Genomic DNA, 26,164 nt, shown 5'->3' with positions numbered 1-26,164 from the left:
ACAATTTTTATGCTCAAATATATCTTTTAAAACCTCAGTCTATTGTGAAATGAAACCTAAAAATAAAAAATATCGAGATATTTTCTCTATTTTTATTTTAACTTCTATAATTTATTTTAACTTTATAATATACAAAATTGGAACGGATCTACATCATGATTCGGATCTAGATCTTACTTATAGTTTTGGATGTGGATATAAATTTGAATATTATGGATTCAATCGGATCTGGATCTGAATCTAAGTGGATCCGAACCCGATTCAAAAAATTGAGACGAACGTGTGAGACTCAAGCTAGGGTCTAGTGGTTGACTAGTTCGGCCATCCGATCTAGGTTTTTAAACACTGTTATTAACATAAAATAAATGTATGCATGACCGTTAAATCAGAACTTAAAGGTGCTCTACCAGCTATAAATACATTAAGCTTTCATTTTCTTATTCTTATTATTAAATTTGTCTTTAATTTTTTTGTGATCTTAGAAATCTGAAGACCGGTTATTCACTGCAATTTACAGGAACGTGAAAACTGAAAAGCACGTTCATTCCTGAAGCGCGCTTTATTTTATCTATATTCCGACTCACGAGTCACGAGTCACGACTATCGCAACACAGATCACAGCGGAGGGAGGGAGGGAGGGAGGGAGGCAGGCAGGGGTTACAATTACATTGAGAGAGAGAGAGAGAGAGAGAGAGAGTATCTTCTCCTCCCCACAGAGGAGGGCTGCCATGATGATCAATTCTCACAATTTATCAGCAGGAGGAGTAAGCTTCAATTGCTCAAAATCAATCTCTCCCCTCCCTTATTATTAGGATTACTGTCATTATCTTTTTTCTGATTGTGTGATTAAAATTGGTATTTTTTTTGCCGTTTTACTTGCATTTCTTCATCCGTTTCTTTGAATTATAATGCGTGGATTTAATCGGCGTATGCATTTTTTATATGGATCTGATCTTCCCCTTCCACATGACCACTACGTAAGGGAAGGTTGCATAGAATGAACGGTTTTTAGGGCAGTGTGAAGAAGAATGATCCTGCAAAGTAAAGTACCATGAATTTAGTGAGTGTTTCTGGAATCTGAACTGACATTGGGTTCATGAATAAGGGCCTTTCGTCTATAGATGTTCCTTGCATTTCATTGGTGACCCTTCTAATCTACGCCAATTCTTTTGATTCACAGTAGCAATGCGTACACAGAGAAGCACGTGCGTTTATTTTTTAATCCAACTTGATGTCTCACTATCCAAGCCTGATTTCTGAAATTGTAGCGCCGTTTTGGAGAGGGACTCCCTCTTGGCGCTGATCTTGTAAACTAATTGGCCTCATTATTGTTTCATTGAAAACTCTATTTCGATTCTATTTAAGGTGTCACAGACCATTTCCTAAATTTTATGGGCAGTGTGAAAAGAAAAAGGAAAAAAGTGGCACCGCAGGAGCTTGACACAGTTATTGCACATACATATCCAAGTTCTTTGTTTCTTTTTAATAGCTTAAAATGACTGGTCTTGTCAAAGCTAACTCTGGCGAACTGAATTGTCATGTTTCATTTTTAATCAGTCCATTGTCTAAAGTCATTTAAGACCTACTTCTCCCATAACTTACCTAATATTAAGCTGGGTGAAGCTTCTTTTTAATCTTGTTTAAGGGAAAACCTTTTCTTGAGAAAGCCTTTAAAAATTCTTTAAAAATTCTACTAATATTTCCACCCCTTCCATTCTCTGTTCGAACAAGTAAGTAGGATCTACAGGGGGCGTATTTTTCTTTCCTATTTGCTATAATACTTTGCTACAGTGGTGGTTGAAAATAGCAGCAACTGAGGAAAGTCGATCTGCTATTGAAATGGCAGGCTGGTGGCAGTCTCTTTTCTGGGTTCACACGTCTCAGCAAAGGTCTGGCAGTGGTGCTTGTTGCAGGATATGCCATACTGCAGATTTTCCCCCCTGCTTTATCTTATGTCGCACTTATCCCGGCAAAGTATGGTTTGTATTTGATTCTCATTATCTATGTCATTAACTAACACAATGTTCATTGAAAATTGATATCTTGTTATTGATTTTGCCAGTTTTAATATATCTATTTTGTATATTCCCCTGTTAGTTTATCTTTGTTTTTACTGATGAAATGAGTACGAATAAAATGAAATTTACCAAAAGACGTAGTGAAAAGGAGCCCCCTAATAATGTTGATAATGTGTTCTCAATGTTTATGCAGTTAAGAGCATGGCATGGTTTTATGTTTTCGGATCATCTTAGCCTCATCATGGTCCCATGCATATTATCAAATGCAGCGACATATCGCATTATGCAGCCGCATCAAAGTGGATGTGCTCTTGGGCGTACCACATACACCCGCATGTGCAAGACATCAGGAGGCACCTGCATAAGCGGGGGCAGGGCAGAGGGTTTGGGTGGTACATACCCCTCCAAAACCTAATGTCCATTTTTTCATGGTTCTAAGGGAACCAAACTGTAGAAAATTCAATTCGAGTTTTTTGTTTTTCTTTCTTTTTTTTTAAGTTGAATTCGAAGATTTTAATAAAATTTGGGGATTCTTGGGGTGAAAATTTGAGTTTATTTGGTGTACTATTTTGAAGTATTTCAGTTGAATATTTACCAAGTAAGGGAGGGCTTCAAGGGTCGAGGAGATTTTAAAACCTAGAAATCATAATTTCTTTTACTATCACGTATTCATGCTATTCTTTATATATATATATGTGTGTGTGTGTTATATTAGGTTGCTCACACTATGAGTAATTTAACATTGTGCTAAACAAAATTTGGATACATATATACCTTTGTTTTGTACATGGAGTTTTTTTTTAGTAAGGGTATTTTTGGTCATTAGGAAGCGTGTGACGTCATCTACATGTGGTGTGACATCACCCATATGGAGCATTAAATGCCACTAGTGTGTTCCATGTGCGTGATGTCACATCCCATGTGGGTGATGTCACATCCCATGTATATGATGCATACCCTTCCTAATGATAAAAAATACCTTTACTTAAAAACATGCTCCATGTACAAAACAAGGGTATAGAGGTGTCCAAAATTTGTTGAGTACAATGATAAATTACTCCATAGTGTGAGTACCTTAACATAATTATATATATATATATATATATATATATATATATATATATATATATATATATATAATTGTATACTTTGAGACCGTTTACTTTTGATACAAAGAGGTCACAATCATTCTTGGCCCTTGGATGTCAAATCCAATGGATTAAAGTGTGTCGCAACATTCAAGAAATTTATTTTGAACTTTGTGCCCAACCAATGACACATCCTCAACCACCCAATTTCCCATCTAATGGTCAATAATGATTGTGATCTCTTTGTACTCAAAATAAATGGTCTTATTGTATACATTTTCTTATATATGTATATATGATTGACCTCATTGGAAGAGATGTGCCAACATTTAGCCGCATAGCACAACAGCCAACCCTAGCGCATTGAGTCTGCATCTTGCATTTGATAGCCTCCCATACATCAAACCTGAGGGGCCTTTATGATAACATTGGTATGTGCAAAATGTGATGGAGATGCCTTCACATGCCATGGCTGTTAGTCAAACAATATAACTCAATTCATTGTTGAACTTCAAGTGCCCATTGTTTGGGACAGCCCAAACCTCTTTGTCCCATATTTTAAGTCTAGAGCAGTACCATATAGTCCTTTTGTAAATTCTCATTGGACACATCCTATGTTTTTTGTCCTTCATTAGGTGTTCTGTTATTTCTCTGTTGGTATTATTACTTAGTGAACCTCTCAATTATCGTCCCTTTGAACTTTGAACCCATTTTATTACATGCTCTATTTATTTTAATTCTCATTTGTTTTTTTTTTTATTGATAAATTGTGTTTCATTAATATCAAAATCGATGTACGGGTAAGGTTCTTTTTTCAAAACCGAGTCTATATACCCCATACTTTACAATTGACTGCACATGATTTGTGACTTCTCTCTTGATGAGTGTTAAATCAGATTGGATTTGCTTTCTTGCCGATGCATCTGCTTCTCTTTTTGAATGAGATAGTGTTACCCTTTACTTGGTCCTATGGTCCAAAATTTCTTCAAAATTTCATTGTTAGCCTACCAAGGACAGTTTACCAGCCACTACACCATGCTATGACATTGAAGGGGTCCCTTCTATGAGGATTTATTTCTTTCTCATCTCAAAAATTTAGACCAATGAGAGTGACCTGATCTCTGCCCCATTTGAACTTAAGGCATCGCGCTCACCGTAGTTATCGAGATTGGTAGTGATGTTTGATCCTAGATCGGGATCGGGATCGGGATCGGGATCAGGGTTGGGACCATGAGATCAAGAGATACACAAAAATCCGTGGGATAGGGATCGAGATACGTACACTGCAGGTTAAAGGGATCATGATCCCAATATGAAAGGAGCACGATCCAAATTTGTCCATGATTGAATGTTAAAGTATACTGGATCGAGTTCTGTCTAGCTTAGAACCATTTTTCAGAAGAAGGGTACTCTAGCTAGGTAATGAAGTCCGTTGAACGATATTATTGGTGTTTTTTCTGAAGTCAATATACAAAGAATCCTTGATTTTAAAATAATTTTAAATTTTTTGTTATCTTTGAGTGTATTTCATAAATGAGAAGTGACTAATCCCAAAATGAGGATTCAAATTTCAGTCATCAGGCATGAAAGAAGCTTTAGCGTATGGAAATGCGGTGTCCTTGTTTTCCCACATTTGGGTCCTTTCATTTACATGCGATTGGACGTGCAACTGGTCAAATGCTTTCTAGATTTAGAGGAAAAAACAGGTCCAAAGGCAAAGATTGGTCAACCTACAATAGTCTCTGTAATGGTGGATATGCTTAATGGTGGCAGAAGATGGGGGTGGTGAGTGCATGAAACTTGAAAGGTGTGGGAGATCTTTGGTACCGATGTAAAAGAACCTCGATTCCACGTTAGTAAGGCTCGATTCCACTTATTCATGGACCCATGATTTGGATGAAAGGGATATGGATCCCATTAACCAAGGGTCTAGATTCCCAAATTTGTGGATTGAGATCCCTAAATTCAAAAAATGTTTGGAATCGAGATCCCTTGTCTTGGAGTGCAGGATCAAGCTTCCAGAGCTAGGGCGACAAACCGCTTTCTTGGGAGATCCAGGAAACTATGAGCTGACCAAAGTAGGTCATTAAGATCTTGCCTTGGTTGTCCCTGATTAGGACACCTATCTAGGCAATCCCTGGGTTTCCTCAAGAGCTATTGTCAAAATAATTTTTTAACAACCTTTATTTTTTTATTTTTTCCATTAGTAGAACAAAACCCCTATTTGGGCGATCTGCCTCTACAAAACATACCCAGGGAGCAGGTTGAGTGGCTCAAAATGGCTTCATAGTAGTAGAGATCTATAAGGACAGTGGTTGGCCTAGGTCACTATCAGCCTTTGGGCCCAGATGGTTCCCTTGTTGCTTTGTTTATAAAATTTTGGGATATTCATGCCCTTGATATATTAGCATTCTTGTTGGAGTCTTTCATAGAGATATCATTTATTGAGGAATCAATTATTTCCTCCACACAAGGTTTTCGTCCAAGGCCATCAAATTCTAGATTGAGCATTGATTGTATGAATGCATCCACACTAGGCACTAGACAAGGACCCATGGTCTTGTTCTAAAACTTTACTGGGATAAGCCTTATGACCATTTTGGACACAGTGCTATTTATGATGGGTGTCGATGTCTGTTAGGGGACATGGATCATGGGTTGTATCTCCCCATGGTTCTTGGTCAATTACCGTAATGGCGGAGATCTTTAGCAAGTCTATCTCTAGTCTCGTCAACAACAAGCTTTCTTCAATATTTTTAAATCATCTTGAAGGGGCCTGTTCAACTATAAATAGGGCAGGATGGCAGACCAAGATTCGTGCAGCCACTCCAATTAGTTGGGAAAGGCTTTGACGATGATGACGAGATGACTATAGTCTTTTGCGATGCAATCCCCAAACAAGTTGACCACTTATGGCTGTTTCTTGCGTGCTTCCGAGTTGTGACTGTCTCAAGATTAACATGGTGAGAACTATCCTATTGGGGGTCTATGTCAAGCGAAGTACTGTTTCGAAGTTCGCCAAAAGAGTGGGATTGGCACTGTGCCCCTCTGCATCAAGTATTTGGGCCTCCCACACGGTAGTGATAACCCTTGCAAGCCCCAACATCCACAACAGATAAGCGGTTTGAATGCCACGTAGCTGCTTGGAAGTGTAGGTTTCTGTCTCTCGGAGGTAGAACTGGTTTAATCAAAAGCTGCCCTTTCAAGTATCTTAGTATTTTAGATGCTTTGCTTTTGAATGCCCTCGGTGGTGATCAATCATCAAGAGTGGTTAGTGACGAGCATTTTATGGTTAGATATAGGGGGATCACACGAGTTTCATGTAGCTAACCGGGACATAGTCTGCAATGTCAAACTTCCTTTTCCAATAAAACATTGGGACAGTGTGCAAACCCATTAGAAGTGAGGTGTAGGTATTAGAATCTGAGGGACTGTGACGCCGCCCTTATCGGCAAGTGATGGTGGCCGTGTCAACAGAACTATGGGATAGATGATTTGGGCTGGTTATCAAAGGGACATGCAAATGCTTTGGTCTTAATGACAAGCATTTTATGGTTAGATTTAGGGGGATCACACAAGTTTCATGTAGCTAACCGGGACATAGTCTGCAATGTCGAACTTCCTTTTCCAATAAAAAATTGGGACATAGTGTGCAAACCCATTAGAAGTGAGGTGTAGTTATTAGAACCTGAGGGATTGTGACGCCGCCCTTATCGGCAAGTGATGGTGGTCGTTTCAACAGAACTATGGGATAGATGATTTGGGCTGTTATCAAAGGGACATGCAAGTGCTTTGGTCTTGGATGCTAGATCCCATGCAAAGTTTGTCGGTAGGATACGGTTTAAGGTTAAAATAGGGGAAACAATTCGACTGCGGAAAGATCTGTGGCTCAGGGAGACTATACTAGGTTCTCGATTCTTGAGTTTGTTTTCCCTCTCTAGGCCCCAAGGCGCTACAGTGGCCTGGTCATATGAACTAATTAGGAATTATTAGTTTGGTCTCCAGTTTTAGGAGGAATCTCACAGACTGGGAGATTCTCCATTTTTCCAGTTCTGTTGGATCTTCTTGGTCAAGGTTTAAAAAACGTTGGGTGGTCCCTAGGTGCCTGGGGGGTCTAAGGCGCCCAGTGCCTAGGTGGCCGTCCAAAACCTCAAGGGGCCAGTGAAGATATGCTCATATGTGCTGTCCAAATGCACATATACGCTTATATATGCGTTTTTTTTTTGAGAATCGGTTAACTTTATAACATAAGGGAAATTGCATGTAAAATAAGTAAGATAGAGGCAGCCCACAAGCTGGGTGCTCAAAGTACAGATTAGAAAGGGATGTTGAGTGAGAAAAATTGGGGGTTTAAAAGAAGGTGGAGGGGGGGAGGAGATCGACCAAATAAAAGATAAAGAGAAACCAATATAAGTAATACAAAGCGAGACTTGAAAAACCAGAAACTCAATAGTGTACAAGGCATAAATAAAGATCTGATATTCAAAGGTGCAACAACTTGGGCCAGACAGGGTCTTCTCATAATATAAAGCGGCAACACCTTCACCTTGGGGCAACAACTAGGGCCACACAGGCTCTTCTTGTGATGTAAGGCGACGACAGGGCACACCCAAAGGGCAGACGAAAGATGGGAGGTGAGGGAGAAGAGATGAAGGAGAGGGGAAGTGAAACAAGAAAGAGAAAGATGGTGAGGAGAAGAGGGGAGGAAGGGGATAAAGATGTGAGAGAGAAGAAGCAGCACTAGGAGAAGGGGTGGGAGGAGTTGGCAAAAAAGGTTTGGTGAGAGGGAGGAAATGAAGGGGGAAGAGTAAAGAGGATAGGAGGGGTATTGGAGAATAGAGGATAACATGAGGGGTAGAGAGATTGAGAGTTTAAAAGAAGAGAGAGAAGGAGAAAGATGGGGGAAAGAGAGAGAGGGGGAAAGAAAGCCATAAGAGATTGAGAAAGGATTCAAAAAGACTAATAGTAAAAAAAATTAATTATGTTTTTCTCGACCTTTTTTTTCCCCTCTTTCTTTTTCCCTTGTTTTTTTGTGCTCAAATATGTGAGATAGGCACCATGGGGGCTGAGATGTTCGTGTGGCCCAGGAAACAGAATCTAATTCAATGATGAGACCTTGGGGCTGTGGTTGAAGAAGCTTGATTTGTTTAAGACCTTCACTTAGGGCGAGGGCTTCAGCTGCAGTGGAATCTATGATTCCAATATACCCTGAGAAAGAAAGGATGGTGCCTTCTGAGTTGGCCATTGTGCCTCCGTATGCTGAGGGCCCAGAGGAGCCATCTATGTTCAACTTCAGGTGGCCTGGCTGGTGGAGGGGGGGTCCAGTTCACTTGGATTGCAGCGGTTGGGTTGAGAGAGTCAAAAGTGAGTCCCAGTTATTTAAGGAGTTGTTGATCGGAATATTGGCGAAGATAGGGATAAGGTTTGCCCAAGAGGAAATGAGGGAGGTTACTGAATCAACGATAGAAGGGTCGGACCTTATCCTAAAGGTTCTTGAGTTTCTTTCCAGCCAAATGCCCCAAAGGAGGGCTACCACAGAAAGTTGCCACAGCTTTCTGCCATTATGAGGGAAAGGCATGGAAAGGAGGGTGGAGAAGAGGCTTTCTATGTGTCAAATATGTATATTTATGCATTTATATGAATTCTAACTAACTCTTTCATACAAATATATGCGTGTGAATGTTGAAACATGTTCAAATCACTAAAATTTTTACTTCTTTGAATAACTAAAATAGCGAAAAAATGCAGTGTCTTAGTGATTTGTTGTTGTCCATACCCCATAATATAGTCGTACTCATAGACTCCAAGTCCCCAATGAGAGATGATGTTCGACAACACAGTTAACAACATAAAAAAAAAAAAAGGTGTTTGACTACAAATGCTATAGAATAATAGAAATGAGTAGAAAGAGGAGATCTTTAATTATTCAATGTTTTGGATGTTTTATCTTCAATATTTTGGTCATCTAACAAGCTCAAAATCACCCTGAAAGTCTTCTAAGGACCTCATGTCGACCCCTAAAATTGATTGCAATAAGAAATGGCAAGGGTTTGGATGATTCTACGAACTTCTAAAAAACAGTTTTGTTTCAAAAGAACTCAAAAAATGATTAATTTGGGTGTTTATATGGGCATAGGAAGAGTTTTTTTGACTTTGGGGGGTTAGAATACCCCATCTTCATGGAATAAAATGACCACAAATGGCCCTACAAAAAATTTTTCCCGCTATTTTTATGCAAGTTCCTAGGCGCTTGCTTAGCCCGCCTAGGGGTGCCCCAAGAACTTTTGGCTGAGATGGCCTGCCCAAGCCTAGGTGAGACAGCCTGTAAATCTTTGGGCACCTAGGTGCTGAGCGGGCCATTTTCTGAAACAATGTTCTTAACATGGAATTTATTGTGAGATTTGGGCTTGATAGGATGATTTAGCTCCCAGCATCTTTTGGTGATTTCTCAGTGCTTTCCTTTTACCAGACCTTCTCCCAAGTCAACCTGGATACAAACACCCTAGCCCTTGCCCCTAAAGGCCTACTTTTCCTCTGCTCCACTGAAGCTCCTAGCTTTCAACTGGTGGGCATTGTCTAAGAGAGTTCTCACGATTGAGAACCTTTAGAGAAGGGGTTTACCCATAGCTGGGAGTCTTGGCTGGAAGGGGTTGTGGATCATATATTTGACCTAAACTCCTATTTTGGGCCCAAAAGATAACTGAAGCAAAGATATGATCCACAACCCCTTCCAGCCAAGACTCCCAGCTATGGGTATACCCCTTCTCTAAAGGTTGTCCATCGTGAGAACTTTCTTAGACGATGCCAGCCAGTTGAAAGCTAGGATCATAAGTGGAAAAGAGGAAAAGTAGCCCTTTAGGGCAAGGCTTGGGTGCTGGGGATTGTTTCTTGCTAATTATGGAGAACCCATACATGAAATATTAACAAAGGCAGGAATTCAAAATGTAAAAGATGAATCACATTTTTTTTAAAAATATAGATGCATAGTATATTAGAAATATATTTATTATACTTATCAAGAAATTTCCTCAAATAAAATTTGAGTGTGAGTACTTATAGTTATTTAACTTGTAATATACTAAAGATATTTATTTGATCTTACATTGTAGATTATATTTAAGGATATTACTTTTGGTCTAATCATATACAAGTCCTACCCTTTCCTTCACATGTCCCACTTCATTTCAATTGGTTGGGGGGGGGGGGGGGGGGGGGGGGGGAAGGGGAAAACTTGAAGCTTACAGTAGAGAGAGAAAAAGACAGTGAGAGATGGGAGAGAGAGAGATCATTCTCTCTCATACACCTCTGCTTTTCAAAGATGACAGATTAAAATCCTTTAACCATTTGTGACATAAGTTGGACACTTGAACCCAATTCCCTATATTATTTTGGGAGCATTGAATGTAAAACTCTCTCTTTTTGGTGAGAGATGGGAGAGAGAGAGAGAACTTGAAGCTTACAGTAGAGAGAGAACTTGAAGCTTACAGTAGAGAGAGAAAAAGATAGTGAGAGATGGGAGAGAGAGAGATCATCCTCTCTCATACACCTCTGCTTTTCAAAGATGACAGATTAAAGTCCTTTAACCATTTGTGACATATGTTGGACACTTGAACCCAATTCCCTATATTACTTTGGGAGCATTGAATGTAAAACTTTCTCTTTTTGGTTGATGTAAATTGATGACTGTATTTCTTTTTGAATACTTTATAGATTTCATTGATTTTAGTAATTATTTTACTTTCCTTTTTTTCCTGAGGCACATTTATTGCTGTCTTTTCTTTTGATGGTTAGGCATTTATTTTTGATGGTTAGGCATTTATTGCTTATTATCCTTAAAAAATATGAACAATATGGGTGTGATTGGGTTCATGCTCCCCTAACATGGGATAGCGGCCGGACCGTGATCCTGCTCTATTATCGCATTCCCAGAGCGGGATCTCCACCCATCTTAGGAGATGCTGGCAACTAAGGTTGAGGTGTTTGGCCCAAATAGACTTTAAGAAAAATTGAATTGATATCCTTGGTTCAAGGCCAATGGTACCATCGAGATCTAACCTATGGGTCTCTTTGGAGTGTGGGCATCATAAAGTTAAGTTTCAATAGTTGCTTATTCAGTAACCCTGGCCTAGGTGAGGTAGAAGGCTTTTTCAAGATACCTAATGACTGACCCTACTCTGCTTTCTGCCCAATAGGAATGCAAAATCCATGTTTGCTGAAGCTAGTGCTTTATTAGAAAGAGTGAGGTTGTTCGACCATTGCTAGGGCTCTTGTTGTGTCAAGGGACTTAGAAAATGTTATCTCATGGGCGTGGAGGCCTTTTCCCCGCCACTGGAGGTCAGAATCCATTTTCGAACAAATTGAGAGGCAACAAGGCCACTAAAAGTCAACTTTAAAGACTTATGGAGGAAGGCAAATGCAAATGCCTTGGGGAGCTGGGGCCCAAAACTTTGTACTAAGTTCAATTGGGAGGGAAATGCAAAAGCCAATGCCTTGGGGCACTGGCACCCAAAACTTGGACTAAGTTGAATGCCACCAGTGCACTTTGGTTTTTCTTTTTTTGTACAAACTGCCACCCTAAAGTCAATTGTATAGGGCCAGATTCATGTAACTCTATTCTACATAAATACGATACTGTTAAACTACTACAGAAAATAAAAAATAAAAAATCATACTCTCTATTGAACCCACTCTCTCTTGTTAGTATCTCCCCCTGAGTTTGTCCAAGAAGTCATATATATGCCAAGTAGTATTTTGTCCATTTGTAGATACTAACGGAAATGTTGCTATAATTTCATATGCTATGATTAATAACACTTTTCATCAAACTAATTCTGCAGGACAATTCCTTTTGCTTGGAACCTCATGACTGCAGGCTATATTGAGCAATCAATTTATGGGGTATGTTCTACTTAGAAAGTTACATTACTTTATTTTCTGGTTATTAATGCCACCTTTATTTGACGTTTTGCCTCCCTGAAAGTGCCCTATTTTGTGTTTTAAGTAAGGATCCTTATCGCTGTTTTGCATACTGTGTCAAGTTCACATCTTGCTTCCTCCTGTTTAATGAAAACCCCCAGTGTCAATTGAGATATTTTTCTGCGTTATGAAAAGGTGTCTAGGCGATTTACATGAAAGGTATTCATTGCATTATCTAGTCCATATAATTTTCTCGTTGTTAGCATTCTGTATTTAGCACGTCTTTTAAAGTATGTTATTTCCTTCCCTTCAGAATTGTGTTCGTGATAAAATAAACTTCTAACTTGGCATTTCTTTGATGTTGCTAATTTACATCTTTTTTTCCTTTTCTAATACATGTATTAGTTACCAATCACAAAAAAAGGGAATCAAGCTGGGAGTCTGATTTATTATGAATTGGGGGCATTGGGAGTGTGAGAAAGTTACAAAATATTGAATTCTTAACATGTACATCATGGAAACCTGCACATGTGCTGCTTTCTATGTTTGAACTGTCACATTCAGGCATGTGTGGAATGTACAACTTGGATATATTGTTTAAATCCAAGATCCAAGAAGTTGTGTTGCATCCTGGCAATTTGAATGTCAAAGTTTGACCTGCTTAGTGATATTGTATGGGTTACTTTTCTTCTTGAGAAGGATAATGACTTGCTTGAGCTTAGTTATTCTGTTTACTTTTGTTGAATAGTTTTTTTCATAAATGAGTATTGTTGAGCCGATGAACTTTAATAACTTTGCTTTTCTACTACTAATCATAAGTGGTGTTCATTGGTGTACAAAAGTCAAGCATTGTAGTAGACCCAATAAGAGAATTCATCTGAGAAGTTAGTTCACAACACTCGTAAAGTTTGTGGTGCTGTTTTAGGAAACTAATCCTCCAACGGAATTTTGGAATATGTTTGGGTGTGAGTTTATTTGTCATGATGCGCAAAGTGTATCAAGTGGTCAGGGCAATGAGTATCTTCTTTGGGAGCAACATATTCCTCCTTCTCATGCATACTTGGAGGATGTAAACCCTAGGAGGGGAAGAGCAAGCATTGCTTGGGATACTTTTCTAGCCGTTATAGGGTATTTTCAGATTTTTTATTTTTTTTTACTTGACCAATTAGGAACTTTCGGGGAATTTTGTTTGAAGTCGAGGTGTTTATTTTTAAATTATATTTATAGTTGAGGTGTTTATTTTTAAGTTACATTTTGCAACCAGAATTTTATGTGATCATCGCCTACCAATGAAGTTGAAGAGCACGATTCTTTAGGACAGCTGTGAGTGCTTTATGGGGCAAAATGTTGGGTAGACAAAAAACAATGTACCTATAGAGTGAGTGTAATGGAGATGAGGATGTTGAGATGGCTGAGTGGCAAGACAAGTAGGGATAGAATTTGAAATGAACCCATTCAGGAAAATTTAGGTGTGGCACCAATAGGTGATAAGATGGGAGTGGGTAGACTTAGGTGGGCTGGCCATGTGTGGCGCACACCCAGTACAACACCTGTTAGGAGGTGCAAGTTAGTTCAAGTGGAAGGCTCAAAAAGAATAAGTGATAGGTCCAAAAGGACATGGTTGGAAGTAGTGAGAAAAGATATGGGGACTTACGTTCACTGAGGATATGACCCTTAATAGAGGAAAATAGCAGACCGGGATTCGTGTAGCTGACTCCAATTAATTGGGAAAAGGCTATGATGATGGGTTGATTTGGGATTGTTTTAGTTATTCTAAGTTAGCTCAAGGGTATTATGGACTTTGGTGGTTAAGTTAGGACATGGGGGTCAATTTTTTATTTGTATGGATAAAAAATAACTTCCTTGAAACATTAAATAAAGAATGTAAGCTGGTGCCTGGGGGCTTGGAGGGATACCACGTGATTTTAAGTAAAGCAAAAGAAAAGGTTAGGCTTTGAAACCTTAGCTTGGGTGTGGAGAAGAAACCCAGGGTTTCTTCGAATAGATGTTTGTGTTTGGCTTGTTTTTTTGATGATTTTACTGTTTCCATCAATTTCCCTACATCAATTTGCTGTCCGATTCATGATTTTTTCAAATAACAAGGCCAAGAAACTACAACTAACTCTAAGGTTTGCTGTTTTTGAGTCAAATTTTACTAAATTCAGCCTAGTTGTTGTTGATTTCATTGAGTTTTTGTTGATTTTCTGCCTAGGATTTGTGATTTCTGCAAACCAATGGCAATGAGAATTGCCCGTGGAAGGGTTTTTTCGCAGACCCACTTTGTTATCCAAGAGATGGAGAAATTGAGGACCTTTAAAGACAAGTTCAGCAGTTGGCGCATCAGTTTGTGAGTATCTATCATGGGAAGGACGGTGGTCTTTTGGCCCATGAAGATCTCAAATGCAACCTATTTTGCCGTTGCGCGTTGCATCTATAGTCGTGTGATGAGGATAGCGGCAAGAGGCCTAGATGTGGGGTTCATCTCTAGGGATGTCTATTTGAAGGTGGATTTACCTGATTTTTATGGTGCCCCTACCTGAGGGGTTTATAGATTGGTTAAAAACTGTAGAAAGAGTTTTTGATAAGGAGGTTCCCAAAAGTGAAAAGGGAAAAGTTATTTCCATAAAGTTGAAGAACGATACCTTGGCATGGTGGGAACAATTTAGGAATGGATAGAAGGGAGGGAATGATAAATCCCAAAATTAATACCTAGGGGAAGATGAAAAAGAAAATAAGGGGAAAATACCTACCTGAAAAATATCTACAATTCTTTTATCATTGGAGGAATAACCTTTTTCAGGGAGAGAAGATCATAGAGGAGTATACAAATGAATTTTATGAGTTCATGTCTCTTAGTGATGTGGTTGAAAGAGAAGAGCAGTCCCTAGCTTGCTATGTTGGTTGGCTGAGGACATTCATACAAGATGTGGTGGTTTTACAGTGTCACTGCAACTTAGATGAAGCTTAGTACCTAGCGGTTAAGGTTGAAGCTCCGCAGAGGCGTCGATCATCAAGGTGGAGCACAGACTAGGGTAGTACAAGTGGCTATGGAAGCGAATTCAAGGGAAAAAGTTGGAACTGGTCTGTTTGAACAGTCCTCGCGACCTGCTGATCTGTCCAAACAGCAAGATATAGTGGGTGTTGGGGCCAGTGCTTATCGCCCGAGTTGTCCAAATAGCAATATCATTGAGTGCTTTAAATGTTCGGGAATCAAACGTCTCTTCTCGATGCCCAAATTGAAAATTTGTGAATCTTGCTAAGTAGTTTCTTGAAGAGGACAACGAACTATGTTTCGATGAAGACCCTGTTTATGATGAGGAACCTGAGAGAGGAGCCTAAAGTGACATTCGTGACCATGGGAAGCCTTTGGTAATTTGGAAATGAGTTAACAGTTTCTAAATGTCGTCTAGTTTCTTTTTCTATTGAAAAGCACTATAACGATGAGGTATGGGGTGATGTCGTGCCCATGGATACGTGTCTTTTATTATTGGGTAGACCGTGGCAGTATGATCGGCGTACCATTCATGATGGGTTAAAAATATTTACTCCTTGTCAAAGATGGGGTAAAATTGGTTTTAGGTCCATCTAAGAAGAAAAGTGCATCCAAATTCGATGAGGGGTGTGCTAAACTTTTTTTTATGGTTGAGTTACGGGTTGGAGGAGTCTAGGATGTTATTTCCGATGATCCGAGTAGAGCAGCTTGTTGGTTTGGTTCCACCACAATTAGAGCCCTTAATGAGGTATTATAACGGTGTAATTCCATATGACTGACCCGATGGGTTACCACCCATGAGGGACATCCAACATCACATAGACCTTGTTCATGGCTCTAGCCTACCGAACAAGACCTCTTATAAAAGTTCGAAGGAGCATGAAGAATTGTAGAGATAGATCACAAAGCTTCTATAGAAGGGATTTATCATTCGAGAGAACATGAGTCCCTGCACTGTAGCAGCCTTATTTATGCCTAAAAAGGATGGGACTTGGTGCATGTGTGTGGATAGTAGGCCTATTAACAAGATCACAATCAAACACTGCTTCCCAATTCCACACCTTTGATGATATGTTGGATATGTTGACTGACTGTTTTGAAGATAGATTTGATAGGTGGGCTCCATTATTCGACGAGGAGATGAGTGGATGATTTTCCATGATTTGATGAGGAGATGAGTGGATGACTGCATTCAAAACATGAGACGGCATTTTTGAGTGGTTGGTGATGCCATTTGGGCTATCAAATTCTCCCAGTACTTTTATGAGGGTGATGAATCATGTGTTTAAGCCTTTTATTGGAGAATTTGTGGTGGTCTACTTCGATGATATTTTAATACACTGCATTGGTGAGCAAGCACATATGGAGCATTTGCCGTTGGTGTTTGACTTGTTACGAGAACAACGACTATGTGTTAATCTTAAGAATTGTGAATTCATGATACACATCTTAATCTTTCTTTGATATTTTGTCTCGGCTGAGGGTATTAAAGTTGACCAAAGGAAGGTGGCACCTATCAGGGATTGGCGTACTACAATGTATGATGTTAGTAGTTTTCATGGGTTGGCTACTTTCTATAAGAGGTTTATCGAGGGCTTCAGATCATTGCACCTATCATAGATTGCTTATACAAGGGGGTGTTTGTATGAACTGATGAGGCCGAGAAGAGTTTCCAGTTGGTGAAGCAGAAGATGACTAAGGCACCTGTGTTGGCCCTTCCAGACTTTGATAAGGTCTTCGAGTTGGATTGTAAAGCTTCACAGGCAGGGATCAGTCCAGTGTTGAGCCAAGAAGGTTGTCCGATTGCATTCTTCAGTGAGAAGTTAAATGACACCCGGTAGCGATATTCTACATATGATGTGGAGTTTTATGTTGTTATTCAAGCCCTGAGGCGTTGATGGCACTATGTGCTCCAGAGGGAGTTTATTTGCTTCTTAGATCATGAAGCACTGAAGTATATTAATAGACAACATAAACTAAATCAGCGGCATGCTTGATGGGCAGCCTATTTTCAGGAGTCCGCTTTTGTTATTCAGCATAAGGCAATTCAACATAAGGCAGGCAATCAAAGCAAAGTGACAGACGCTTTGAGCAAAAGATGGGCTTTATAGACTACCATGACAACTGCTATTATGTGGTCCAAGTTTATGATCTTTTAGCATATGATGTCGCCTTCAAGACATGGGATCGATGTCATTATGTAGTCAGCGGGGATTTTCTTATTCAAGATGAGTTTTTTTTTTTGGGTGAGTCAGTGGGGAGAGGGCCCCTACCCTTGGTAGGAATTGAGCCTAGGACGTAGCATGGCAAACTGTCAAGTGCTAACCAATTAAGGCCCAGACTCTTTTCCGATTCAAGATGAGTTTCTCTTTAAAGGAAACCATCTTTGTATACCCGTAGGTTCCCTTAGAGAAACCTTCATAACAAAGCTTCATGGAGGAGGTTGTGGTAGACATTTTGGTCAAGATAAAATACGAGCACTGGTGGAGTCTAAGTATCAGGGGCCAAGATTGAAGAGGGATGTTATGAGGTTTGTCGAGAGGTGTCGTAAGTGTCAATTGCCTAAAGGGAAACAACATTACCAGGCTCTATTCTCCACTTCCTATTCCTAGTGCACCTTGGGAGGATGTTAATGTGGATTGTGTGTTGGTTCTTCTATAGTCTCAAAGAGATATGGATTCTATATTTTTGGTAGTGGATAGAATCTCGAAGATGGCTTATTTTATACATTGTAAGAACCCTCTAGTTGCCACACATGTTGCTAATCTGTGCTTCAAAGAGGTGGCAAGGTCGCATATGTTCGAAAGACAATAACTTCACATCCTAAGTTTCTCAGCCATTTTTGGGAGCTTTGTGGAAGAACTTTGGCACTTGATTATTGTTCAGTAGTGCTTATCATTCACAAATAAATGGGCAAACTGAATTGGTAAATAGACGATAAAGTCGAATCTAGCACTGCCTCAAGCCGAGTTTGCCTATAACAGTGTTCGCAAGAGGTCTACTGGTAAGAGTCCATTCAAGCTGGTGTACTAGAAGAACCCTACCCATTGGCTTGACTTGGCTCCTTTCCAGGCCAATGGGGAGGGTCATACTATTGTTGGGAGTTGGTTGAGGAAATGAAAGGAGTGCATGAATGGGTGTGTGCCAATTTAGAAGCCAATACAACCAAATATAAAGAAGTTGTGGACAAGCATCACCATTTCAAGGAGTTTAATGTGGAAGACTGGTGATGGTGCATTTTCGAAAGGAAAGGCATCTAGCAGGCAAATACCACAAGCTGAATAATCGCAAGGTGAGACTGTTTAAGATTTTGAAGAAGATGGGCAGCAAACTTACGAGTTCTATTTTCCTTCGCATCTGGAGGCTTCAAATATCTTCAACATTGCTGATTTGTCTGAGTATCATGGGCCAGAGATGGGTGAAGATGAAGGTTCTAGCTCGAGGTCAAGTTCTCCTCAACCCGGGGAGAATGATGATGTGCAAAGTGTATCAAGTGGTTAGGGCAATGAGTATCCTTTTTGGGAGCAGCAGATTCCTCCTAATTCTCATGCATACTTGGAGGATATAACCCCTTGGAGGGTTACAAGAGCAAGCACTACTTGGGATAATTTTCTAGCCATTTTAGGGTATTTTCAGATTTTTTTATTTTTATTTGCTGGATTAGTTAGGTACTTTCTTGGAATTTTATTTAATGTCAGGGTTTAATTTTGAGTTACATTTAAGTTGGATTGTTTTAGTCATTTTAAATCAGATCAAGGGTATTATGGACTTTATGCTTAAGTTAGGAAATGGTGGTCAATTTCTTATTTGTATGGACAAATAATGCCCTTGAAACGTTAAATAAATAATATAATGTGGTGTGTGGGGGTCCTAGAAGGGATACCACGTGATTTTCAGTTTGGAAAAGAAAAAAGAAAGGCTTAGGCTTTGAAACCCTAGCTTGGGTGTGGTGAAGAAACCCTAGGTTTCTTCAAATAGATTCTTATTTTGGTTTTTATTTTTTTTCCTTGCTGATTTTATTCTTTCCAGTGATTTTCCTACATCAGTTAGTCTAATAAGGAAATTGTGTGACATGCTATCCAGCTTTTGCGAGAGAAAGGGCTTTTTATTTGCAAAGTCATGCAGAACGCAGAAGTCTGAGTGTTGTAAAGCAAATTATGTATTCAAAAAAACATAATACTGAATTTGAAAAATGCATTTCCCCTCAAGACTGGATGCTTTACGTTGAATTGTTGTGGTATCTCCATCAAGACTGGACTCTTTGAATGGATTTATTGACTTTTGTTTTTATGTGTATGAGCACGGTCTTTTAATTTTATGAGATCAGATAATCTGACTTTTGCATTGGTTTTGCAGCTGGTGTTCAACACGCTTGGTCTCCTTTTCATAGGGAAACTGCTAGAACCAATATGGGGCTCAAGGGAGTTCTTGAAATTCATCATTGTGGTGAACTTTTTAACTTCAGTTTGTGCCTTTGTCACAACTATTGCATTATATTACATAACGACACAGGAAAGGTTTCTGTAAGTTTTCTTGCTATGCCTCAACTATCCATCTGTTTTGAATCTTTGCATTTCTTTGCTTGTTCTTTGTGCTAGTGGATTGTATTGTTACCACTTGGTTGTTTAATCTCTTATCTAGGGTAATAGTTCTGAACTTTTGATTTATAGGTAAATCAAAGCATGTATTTGTGGTAACGAGTTCTGATAATTGGCATATTAGATCTGTTTTGTCATTTATGCATGCACTTAGGGAGAAAAATGGGTCGAGGGTACAAAATTAATCAAACTTAGCGTGACCTCTGGTTCTGACATTGTGCTGATCACTGCAAGGAGTTGCCTCCATAGGATTTATCCACCCTGTGCTTGTATTTGGTTCTTTCCATGGTATTATGATAATAAATTAGTAATCACATCCTCATAAAAAAAAGTAATTCTCAAGGGCTAAATGGCTGAGGCCCTCACATCTAATTCTATTACTTTATTAATGTGAGAAAGGAAAACTTTTGGGAATTGAGAACTGCGTAGCTGATGCATGCTGAAAATTTCTAACAGTACTTCATGTGACACTTCTTTCTTGTTATATGCGGTTTTTAAATTGTGGAACTCAAAATTATGAACATTGTGACAGCTTAACGGTTAGGAATTTAGGTTTTTACAATCTCACTTAGCTGATACAAGGGTGAAATAATAGTACTAATTACTGAGAGAAATCTGGAAAGGACACAGTTTCTCTGAGTCCCAGGACTCATATGTAGAAATGTGCCCCCTCTTAATAATTCTTTTTTGAAGCAGATTTTAACCCTAATTTATAAGGGCTATATAATCTCTAACATAGAGATCATTAATATGTAAAAATAAATAAAATTTAAAAACTAAAAATGAGAATTTTTTAAGGAAATATTTATACAATTACTTTTTATTTGTTTTGGGGGGACAATTATTTACATCCATCTTTGGGATGGATGGTTTATGCCTCGGGGGAAGCAAATGAAGGATGTAGGCATGCATCCCCTGACGCATATAACATTTTTCCATCTGGAAATTTGTATACATGTCACTTGAAGTAATTGTAAGTCTATTTTCTTTCGGGATTGTATACCAAGGCCATTCACTTTTGATACAAGGAGTTTACAATCACTTTTAGCCATTGGCTGTGAAATCTGACATATTGAAGTGTGTCAGAACATTCAAGAAATTTTCTTTTGGACTTTGTGCCCAGTCAATGACACATTGTTAATCACCCAATCTCACATCGAACGGTCAATAATGATTGTGACCTCCTTGTACTAGAAGTAAATGGTCTTATTATATACATTTGTTTTTTCTTTTTGATAAGTTAACACTATGACATGTTCCAAAAATGAATACAGATTCTGTAATACAAATAAAATACATAAGCTGGTAACTTAAATTAAGAAAAAACAAGGTGTCTCTATCAGTACATATAGTCCAGATTAAAAATCAATAAAATGCAGTTTTTTTATTTTTTTTGATGATTGAAATTGCTTAAAATGCATCACAAAAAGGAAAACTAATTCTTCCTGCTTGGAGGTTTGTTCCCACATAAATCTCAGATTGAACCAGGTTGGCGAACTTGAAATGAGCTGGATGATTCTTCTAGTTAGGCTTTACCAATTCACAGCTAGAAAATCATGTCATAGCAATCTTAAGCTATATTTGCCAAATCCATGCTAGCCTTCTTGACTTCCCCAAAATCATTCTGTTCTAGGGCCCCAACTCTTGTGAGTTGTGGTTGCTAAATGAGCCTCCAGTAATATCAAGCTTTCAGCACCCAGCTGGTATATCTGCTCCTGCTGATCCCCCCTACTGAGTGCCATTGCAAACCATGCCACAAAAAGAAACATTATAAACCAATATTATTATTTACATAATTATAATAAAATATCAACTGAATGTCATTTTTTGCACAGTACAAAATGTTGTGATTGTCAACTAATGAAAAGTGGCCCTAATAAATCAGAGCTTCTTTTTGTTAAGAGTATTTGCTTGCTCATGACAAAAGCACAAGGACATGGGGAATGGAGTAACAGTCCATGGTTTATATGTACAACCCATGACAGCCTTTCATCTTTTTCTTCTCTTTGATATAATTGAAAACTTTGTATTTACATGTAAGAGTACATATAGTAAACCTTTTCCTAAAAATACATGTATCCATTGCCTTTACAAAAAACACCTCTTTTCTTTATATACTGGGTTTAAAGAATTGGCCAAGCATCTCATGTTGAGGAGAGGAAAGAGAATTAGGGGTTTTAGAGAGGAAGGGTTTAGGCGCCTCGGGTCTTGAAGGTCTGAAGCAGTTTGTTCTATGGTACGCACACCCCTACTGTAAACTAGGACCACTTATTTCCCTGACATTGGTGCAGTGGGTTGGTACAAGTATCACAAAGGGAAGCCCAAATTAATTTGTAGTTGGCATGGTTTACAATACTGTGCAAATAAATATTGATGTTAATGTATAAGGGATGATCACTATTATTATAGAACGTTGGATAAGCAGAAAAAGGCACTTAAAATACTAGTTAAAGTTTACGATGCCTCTTATTGAAGTACCATGACTCTCGATGCTGAAAGGTGTGGCTATTTAGAACTCCAAGGTATAAATAAATTTTTTTTCTACTTTCCTTTTATTGATAACAAGAATTTCTACTTACAATTATACAATACAATGCAGAGATAGAAAATAAACCTACTGCCAAAATAAAACTTTATTCATAAACTAAATTCTATTACAATATCAGTTCTAAAAGAAAAATATGAATCAAGAAGCAATAAAAGGAAATAAACTAAGAAATTAAACTGGGAAAGCTTACTGAACCTCTGCCTAGAGTTACCCCTGCAGGACTTAGCATATATACCCTCACCTGATTCCCGAACTGATAGCGCACTCAAACCTTAGATCCTGCTGAATCCTCTAACTTGGGAAGCACCTCTGGCAATACCCTGCAACACAGAACTATGAGGCTGAGAGCATGGACTATGATTGGGTGTCTTTTCAACTCTTAAACCTTGGGGATTGCCATGATGGCACCACCCCTGACCTCAAAGCTAGATGGGCTAGGCATGCCTCTCTCAGGATAGCCTGGGTGGTCAAGTCACCAGTTGTGGCCCTGCCTTAGGTGGGGTGTACTTACCCTAGAAGGGAGAAAGAAAGAGAAAGAGAGAGAGAGAGAGGGCATGGAGGAGAGAGAGAAGAGGAGGTGAGAGAGAGGTTTCTTGACTACCAGCTTCCTTAGCAGTTGGCAGTACATACTGCTAGCTCAGCCTGCCCATCTTTCTCAATCCTCTCTTTGGAGACCCCTAGAGGCCAACTAAATAAAGCTTAACTTCGATGGTTGCTCCCTAGGAAATCTGGGCCTGGCAGGTTATGGAAGCTTGTTCAAAGACCACAATAACAACACTCTCCTCTCGTTCTCAGGTCATATCGCCATTGCTGATTCCATAATGGTGGAAGCAATTTCTCTAAAGGGTATTAAAGGATACAATCGTGATGGGAGAGAGTCCTTGGTTGTAGAGGGAGACTAAAAAACCGTTAACTGCATGGGCATATCTTAGAATATATTTCTTTCCTAAGCAGGCATTATATTCTCATCTCCTTTCAACATATGTGACGAGAGGCCAGCTCTAACGCTGATGCACTCGCAAAAGGAGCCACTACTCAACCCACATGGGGAACCCATTCAACAGCTTTTTGAGCTTTGTTCCCCAGTTTTGGCCGTTTCATTTTTTTTTTTACTGTTCTTGTGCATCATTTTTTGTATATGATCTCAAAGCAGGCCTCATTGTGTGGGCCAACTCATATGTTGTGATTTTTTGGTACAATACTACAAAGACATCATCAACATTTCAAAAAATAGAAAAAGAAAATGGAGCGCTTTTTCTGATACGAATGTTGGGTGTATAGAATGGTGTTAGAAATGGTTACAGTTTCCAAATTTTCAATACAAGTCCCTTACAAACCCATTCACCTACCCATGTTGAACAAAATTGTGGGACTCAATGCAAACTGAAACAAGACAAACCGAGGCCCAAATAACACGTCTAAATTGCCCTAACACAACTTTCCGTTCATCCATACAATTGAGATTGTAAATTAAAAGATTATGTGTATATAAAAAAATTCAGCACATGTATTACATAAACCAACTTGTATTAAACTCATATGAAGTTCATTACAAACACTTTAATTGCAATGTCATGAATAAAAACTCAAACGCAAATACAATCACTGCAACATAGAGCCATGAGAAGCCATAAAATCACAAAGGTGTTGGAGATTACCTCAACGGGACTGCCATTACCCCATACAGAATCTCCTCCTCCGATAGCACGGGGATCTGATGCCCACCTTTGCTTTAACTTTGGGAAGCACTAATAAGAACTCCCTAATCACAGAAGTCATTCTCCAAAGGGCACAGTAGAGGCGGCAGCAATCACTCCTACTAGGGCATGCCAATCCAAGAAGGGATAGTGCTCAAAACTTCATAGAAACAAGCAGACAACAAGTGTACTTCAAAGGGCTTGAGGCACTCAAACTGATGATCAAGAGGGCAACCAAGGTGACTGAAAATGGGCTAGATGGGGCTGGTTTCAGTTACATGAAAGCAGTGTGGAGATCAATAGAACAGTAAGGGCCAAACCATGCACAAGGCTATGTAGTAATGGTGTAGTTCGGGTGAGCTTGAGATGGGTGAGCCAAGGTTCAATGAAACACTACACCATGGACTAGCTAAGAGAGGGCAGTTCACTTTAAATTTTGGTAGGATAACTACTAAATAGAGTTTATTGTGAATGGAGAGTGGGAGTCTAGAATATTGTTTAGTGCATCTCATTTTGACATTCACACATTAGGATTCCATTCTTACTAATATTTGCATGAATATCATTGTAGTTATGCATCTCTTAGTCCGTTTTTGTACAACCAACCATTACTTTTAGAATGTAATGGATCCAATTGTATAGCAGTTTTTTGGTTTCGAGCCACATGCTTGGTGGCTGTTTTGTAGCACAGGAATGGGCCTTTTTTGTATATTATAAACTCTTTTACCCAATACAAAGTTAACAATTTTAAAAGAAAATCATTGTAATTCAGTTTTTATTCGTTAGGGTGACAATTCACTAGTACACTGTTACCGATTTGTTCTCATTTTTGTCAGTTATACACCCCTTTCTGGGTTCCATGGAGTCTTGGCGGGTTTCTTTGTAGGCATAAAGCAGATCATACCTGATCATGAGCTGATTACATTTATTTCGCTGAAAGCCAAGGTATAATTATGGATTTTATTTGAATTTGGTTCATTTTTTGCAAAAGTTTTTCATGTCATGTAATTGTGTTGGACACCTTGTAATTCTTGGTTCTTTTTCATTCTCCAGTGGATGCCATCACTCCTTATCTTGACATCAATTGTGATAACCTTCCTTACTTCAGAATCTGCTTCCTATCTTCCATTCTTAATATTCGGCACCTATATGAGTTGGCTCTATCTACGTTACCTTCAAAAGAATCCGGAGACAAACTGGAAGGGCGACCCAAGTGATGAATTTGCCTTCTCGACATTCTTTCCTGAATTCTTGCGGTAGTGCAAATAGTTCTATCTAATCTTTTAAATGTTAATGAAGCTGGAACAAGACCGAGCTACAATATTTATCTATCTCATAGTGATGATTTCTAATTCTTGGCATTTACAGACCAGTTATAGACCCTGTTGGTTCTGTTTGTGAAAGACTATTTTGTGGTAGATCTGAAGTCTCTACTGAAGGCAATGGTCATATACTGGGGGGTGCTCCCTTGCCTGGTTCTGATCCTATAGAGGCATCTAGAAGAAGGTACTTTCCTCTCTTTATGGGATCTGTCTCATGGTTAAGAATTCCAGCTTGTCTCACACGAGATGGTTATAGAAATTTTATTCACATACAATACATGAACTATGCTTTGGATAGAATGGGGTGCCCTTTTCTTTTCCTGATTCAATATCAAGAATAACATGGATTACGTATCCTTTCTAAACATCCATGTCTATGGGAAGCTGAACCTCAAATATGGGTATTTTTTATATTGTTATGACAGGGAACGAGGGGCGCGTGCACTTGAGGAAAGACTAGCAGCAGAGGAGGTAGCTGCATCCGGAGGAGGGAATGCAGAGGAATCATCACCACATATAGTAATGAATGCATCGGAGAACGTTTAAGGATGAACCTTTTCAAGGGCTATATATTAAAATATAGTTGCTAAAGCTTTTGTGGGCATCTGATCCGTCCAATGGAATGAATTATGAGGTTGAGCATGTTCCCTAAGACTTCCTCTGGCGCAAGTTGGTGTCCAGTGTGTGTGTCATTCTCTTGATCACAACTTGTAGCAAGTGGATCCCTAACCTTGTGTTTTTTGAGAGAGCGAGAGATTCTTTGTTCAAATGACCTTGAGAGGCATTGTTGTAATTTGGACTGGAGTTTACGATGTGCACCTGTGTGTGTGCGTGCGTGTGTTATATATGGTTCTCCCTGGGCGTTATGGTTCACTTAAGGAATGTGGATCATAAACCATTTTAGTCGGAAAATATAGAAGGGAAGTGGACAGCAAGTCTTAGAAGAAATGATAAAAAGAAAGAAAAAAAAATTTTGTTTGTTTAA

At 39.0% G+C, this 26,164-nt stretch overlaps 1 protein-coding gene across 1 annotated transcript; it reads left to right on the top strand.

Annotated features, from left to right (window-relative positions):
- Window positions 1–662: 662 nt before the first annotated feature.
- LOC18444253 (rhomboid protein-like protein) lies at window positions 663–26,164 on the top strand. Its single transcript, XM_006854426.4, has 8 exons — window positions 663–764; window positions 1,847–1,974; window positions 11,944–12,004; window positions 19,371–19,537; window positions 24,694–24,802; window positions 24,911–25,113; window positions 25,226–25,363; window positions 25,605–26,164. Exons 1-8 carry the CDS (start codon window positions 729–731, stop codon window positions 25,723–25,725), a joined length of 963 nt encoding a protein of 320 aa, XP_006854488.2. The 5' UTR covers window positions 663–728; the 3' UTR covers window positions 25,726–26,164.

The sequence above is a fragment of the Amborella trichopoda genome, chromosome 7 (genome assembly GCF_054954075.1).
Source record: "Amborella trichopoda isolate Santa Cruz 75 chromosome 7, AtrichopodaSantaCruz75HAP2 v2.0, whole genome shotgun sequence".
NCBI classification, from domain to species: domain Eukaryota; kingdom Viridiplantae; phylum Streptophyta; class Magnoliopsida; order Amborellales; family Amborellaceae; genus Amborella; species Amborella trichopoda.
Note: the sequence above shows the minus strand (reverse complement) of the source record. Positions and strands in the feature narration are given on the sequence as shown.

Coding starts and splice junctions, on each gene's coding strand:
- LOC18444253 (XM_006854426.4), top strand. CDS start 729: ATGATGATCAATTCTCACAATTTATCAGCAGGAGGA. Junction 19,538..24,693: donor ACGACACAGGAAAGGTTTCT/GTAAGTTTTCTT, acceptor CATTTTTGTCAG/TTATACACCCCTTTCTGGGT. Junction 24,803..24,910: donor TTATTTCGCTGAAAGCCAAG/GTATAATTATGG, acceptor TTCATTCTCCAG/TGGATGCCATCACTCCTTAT.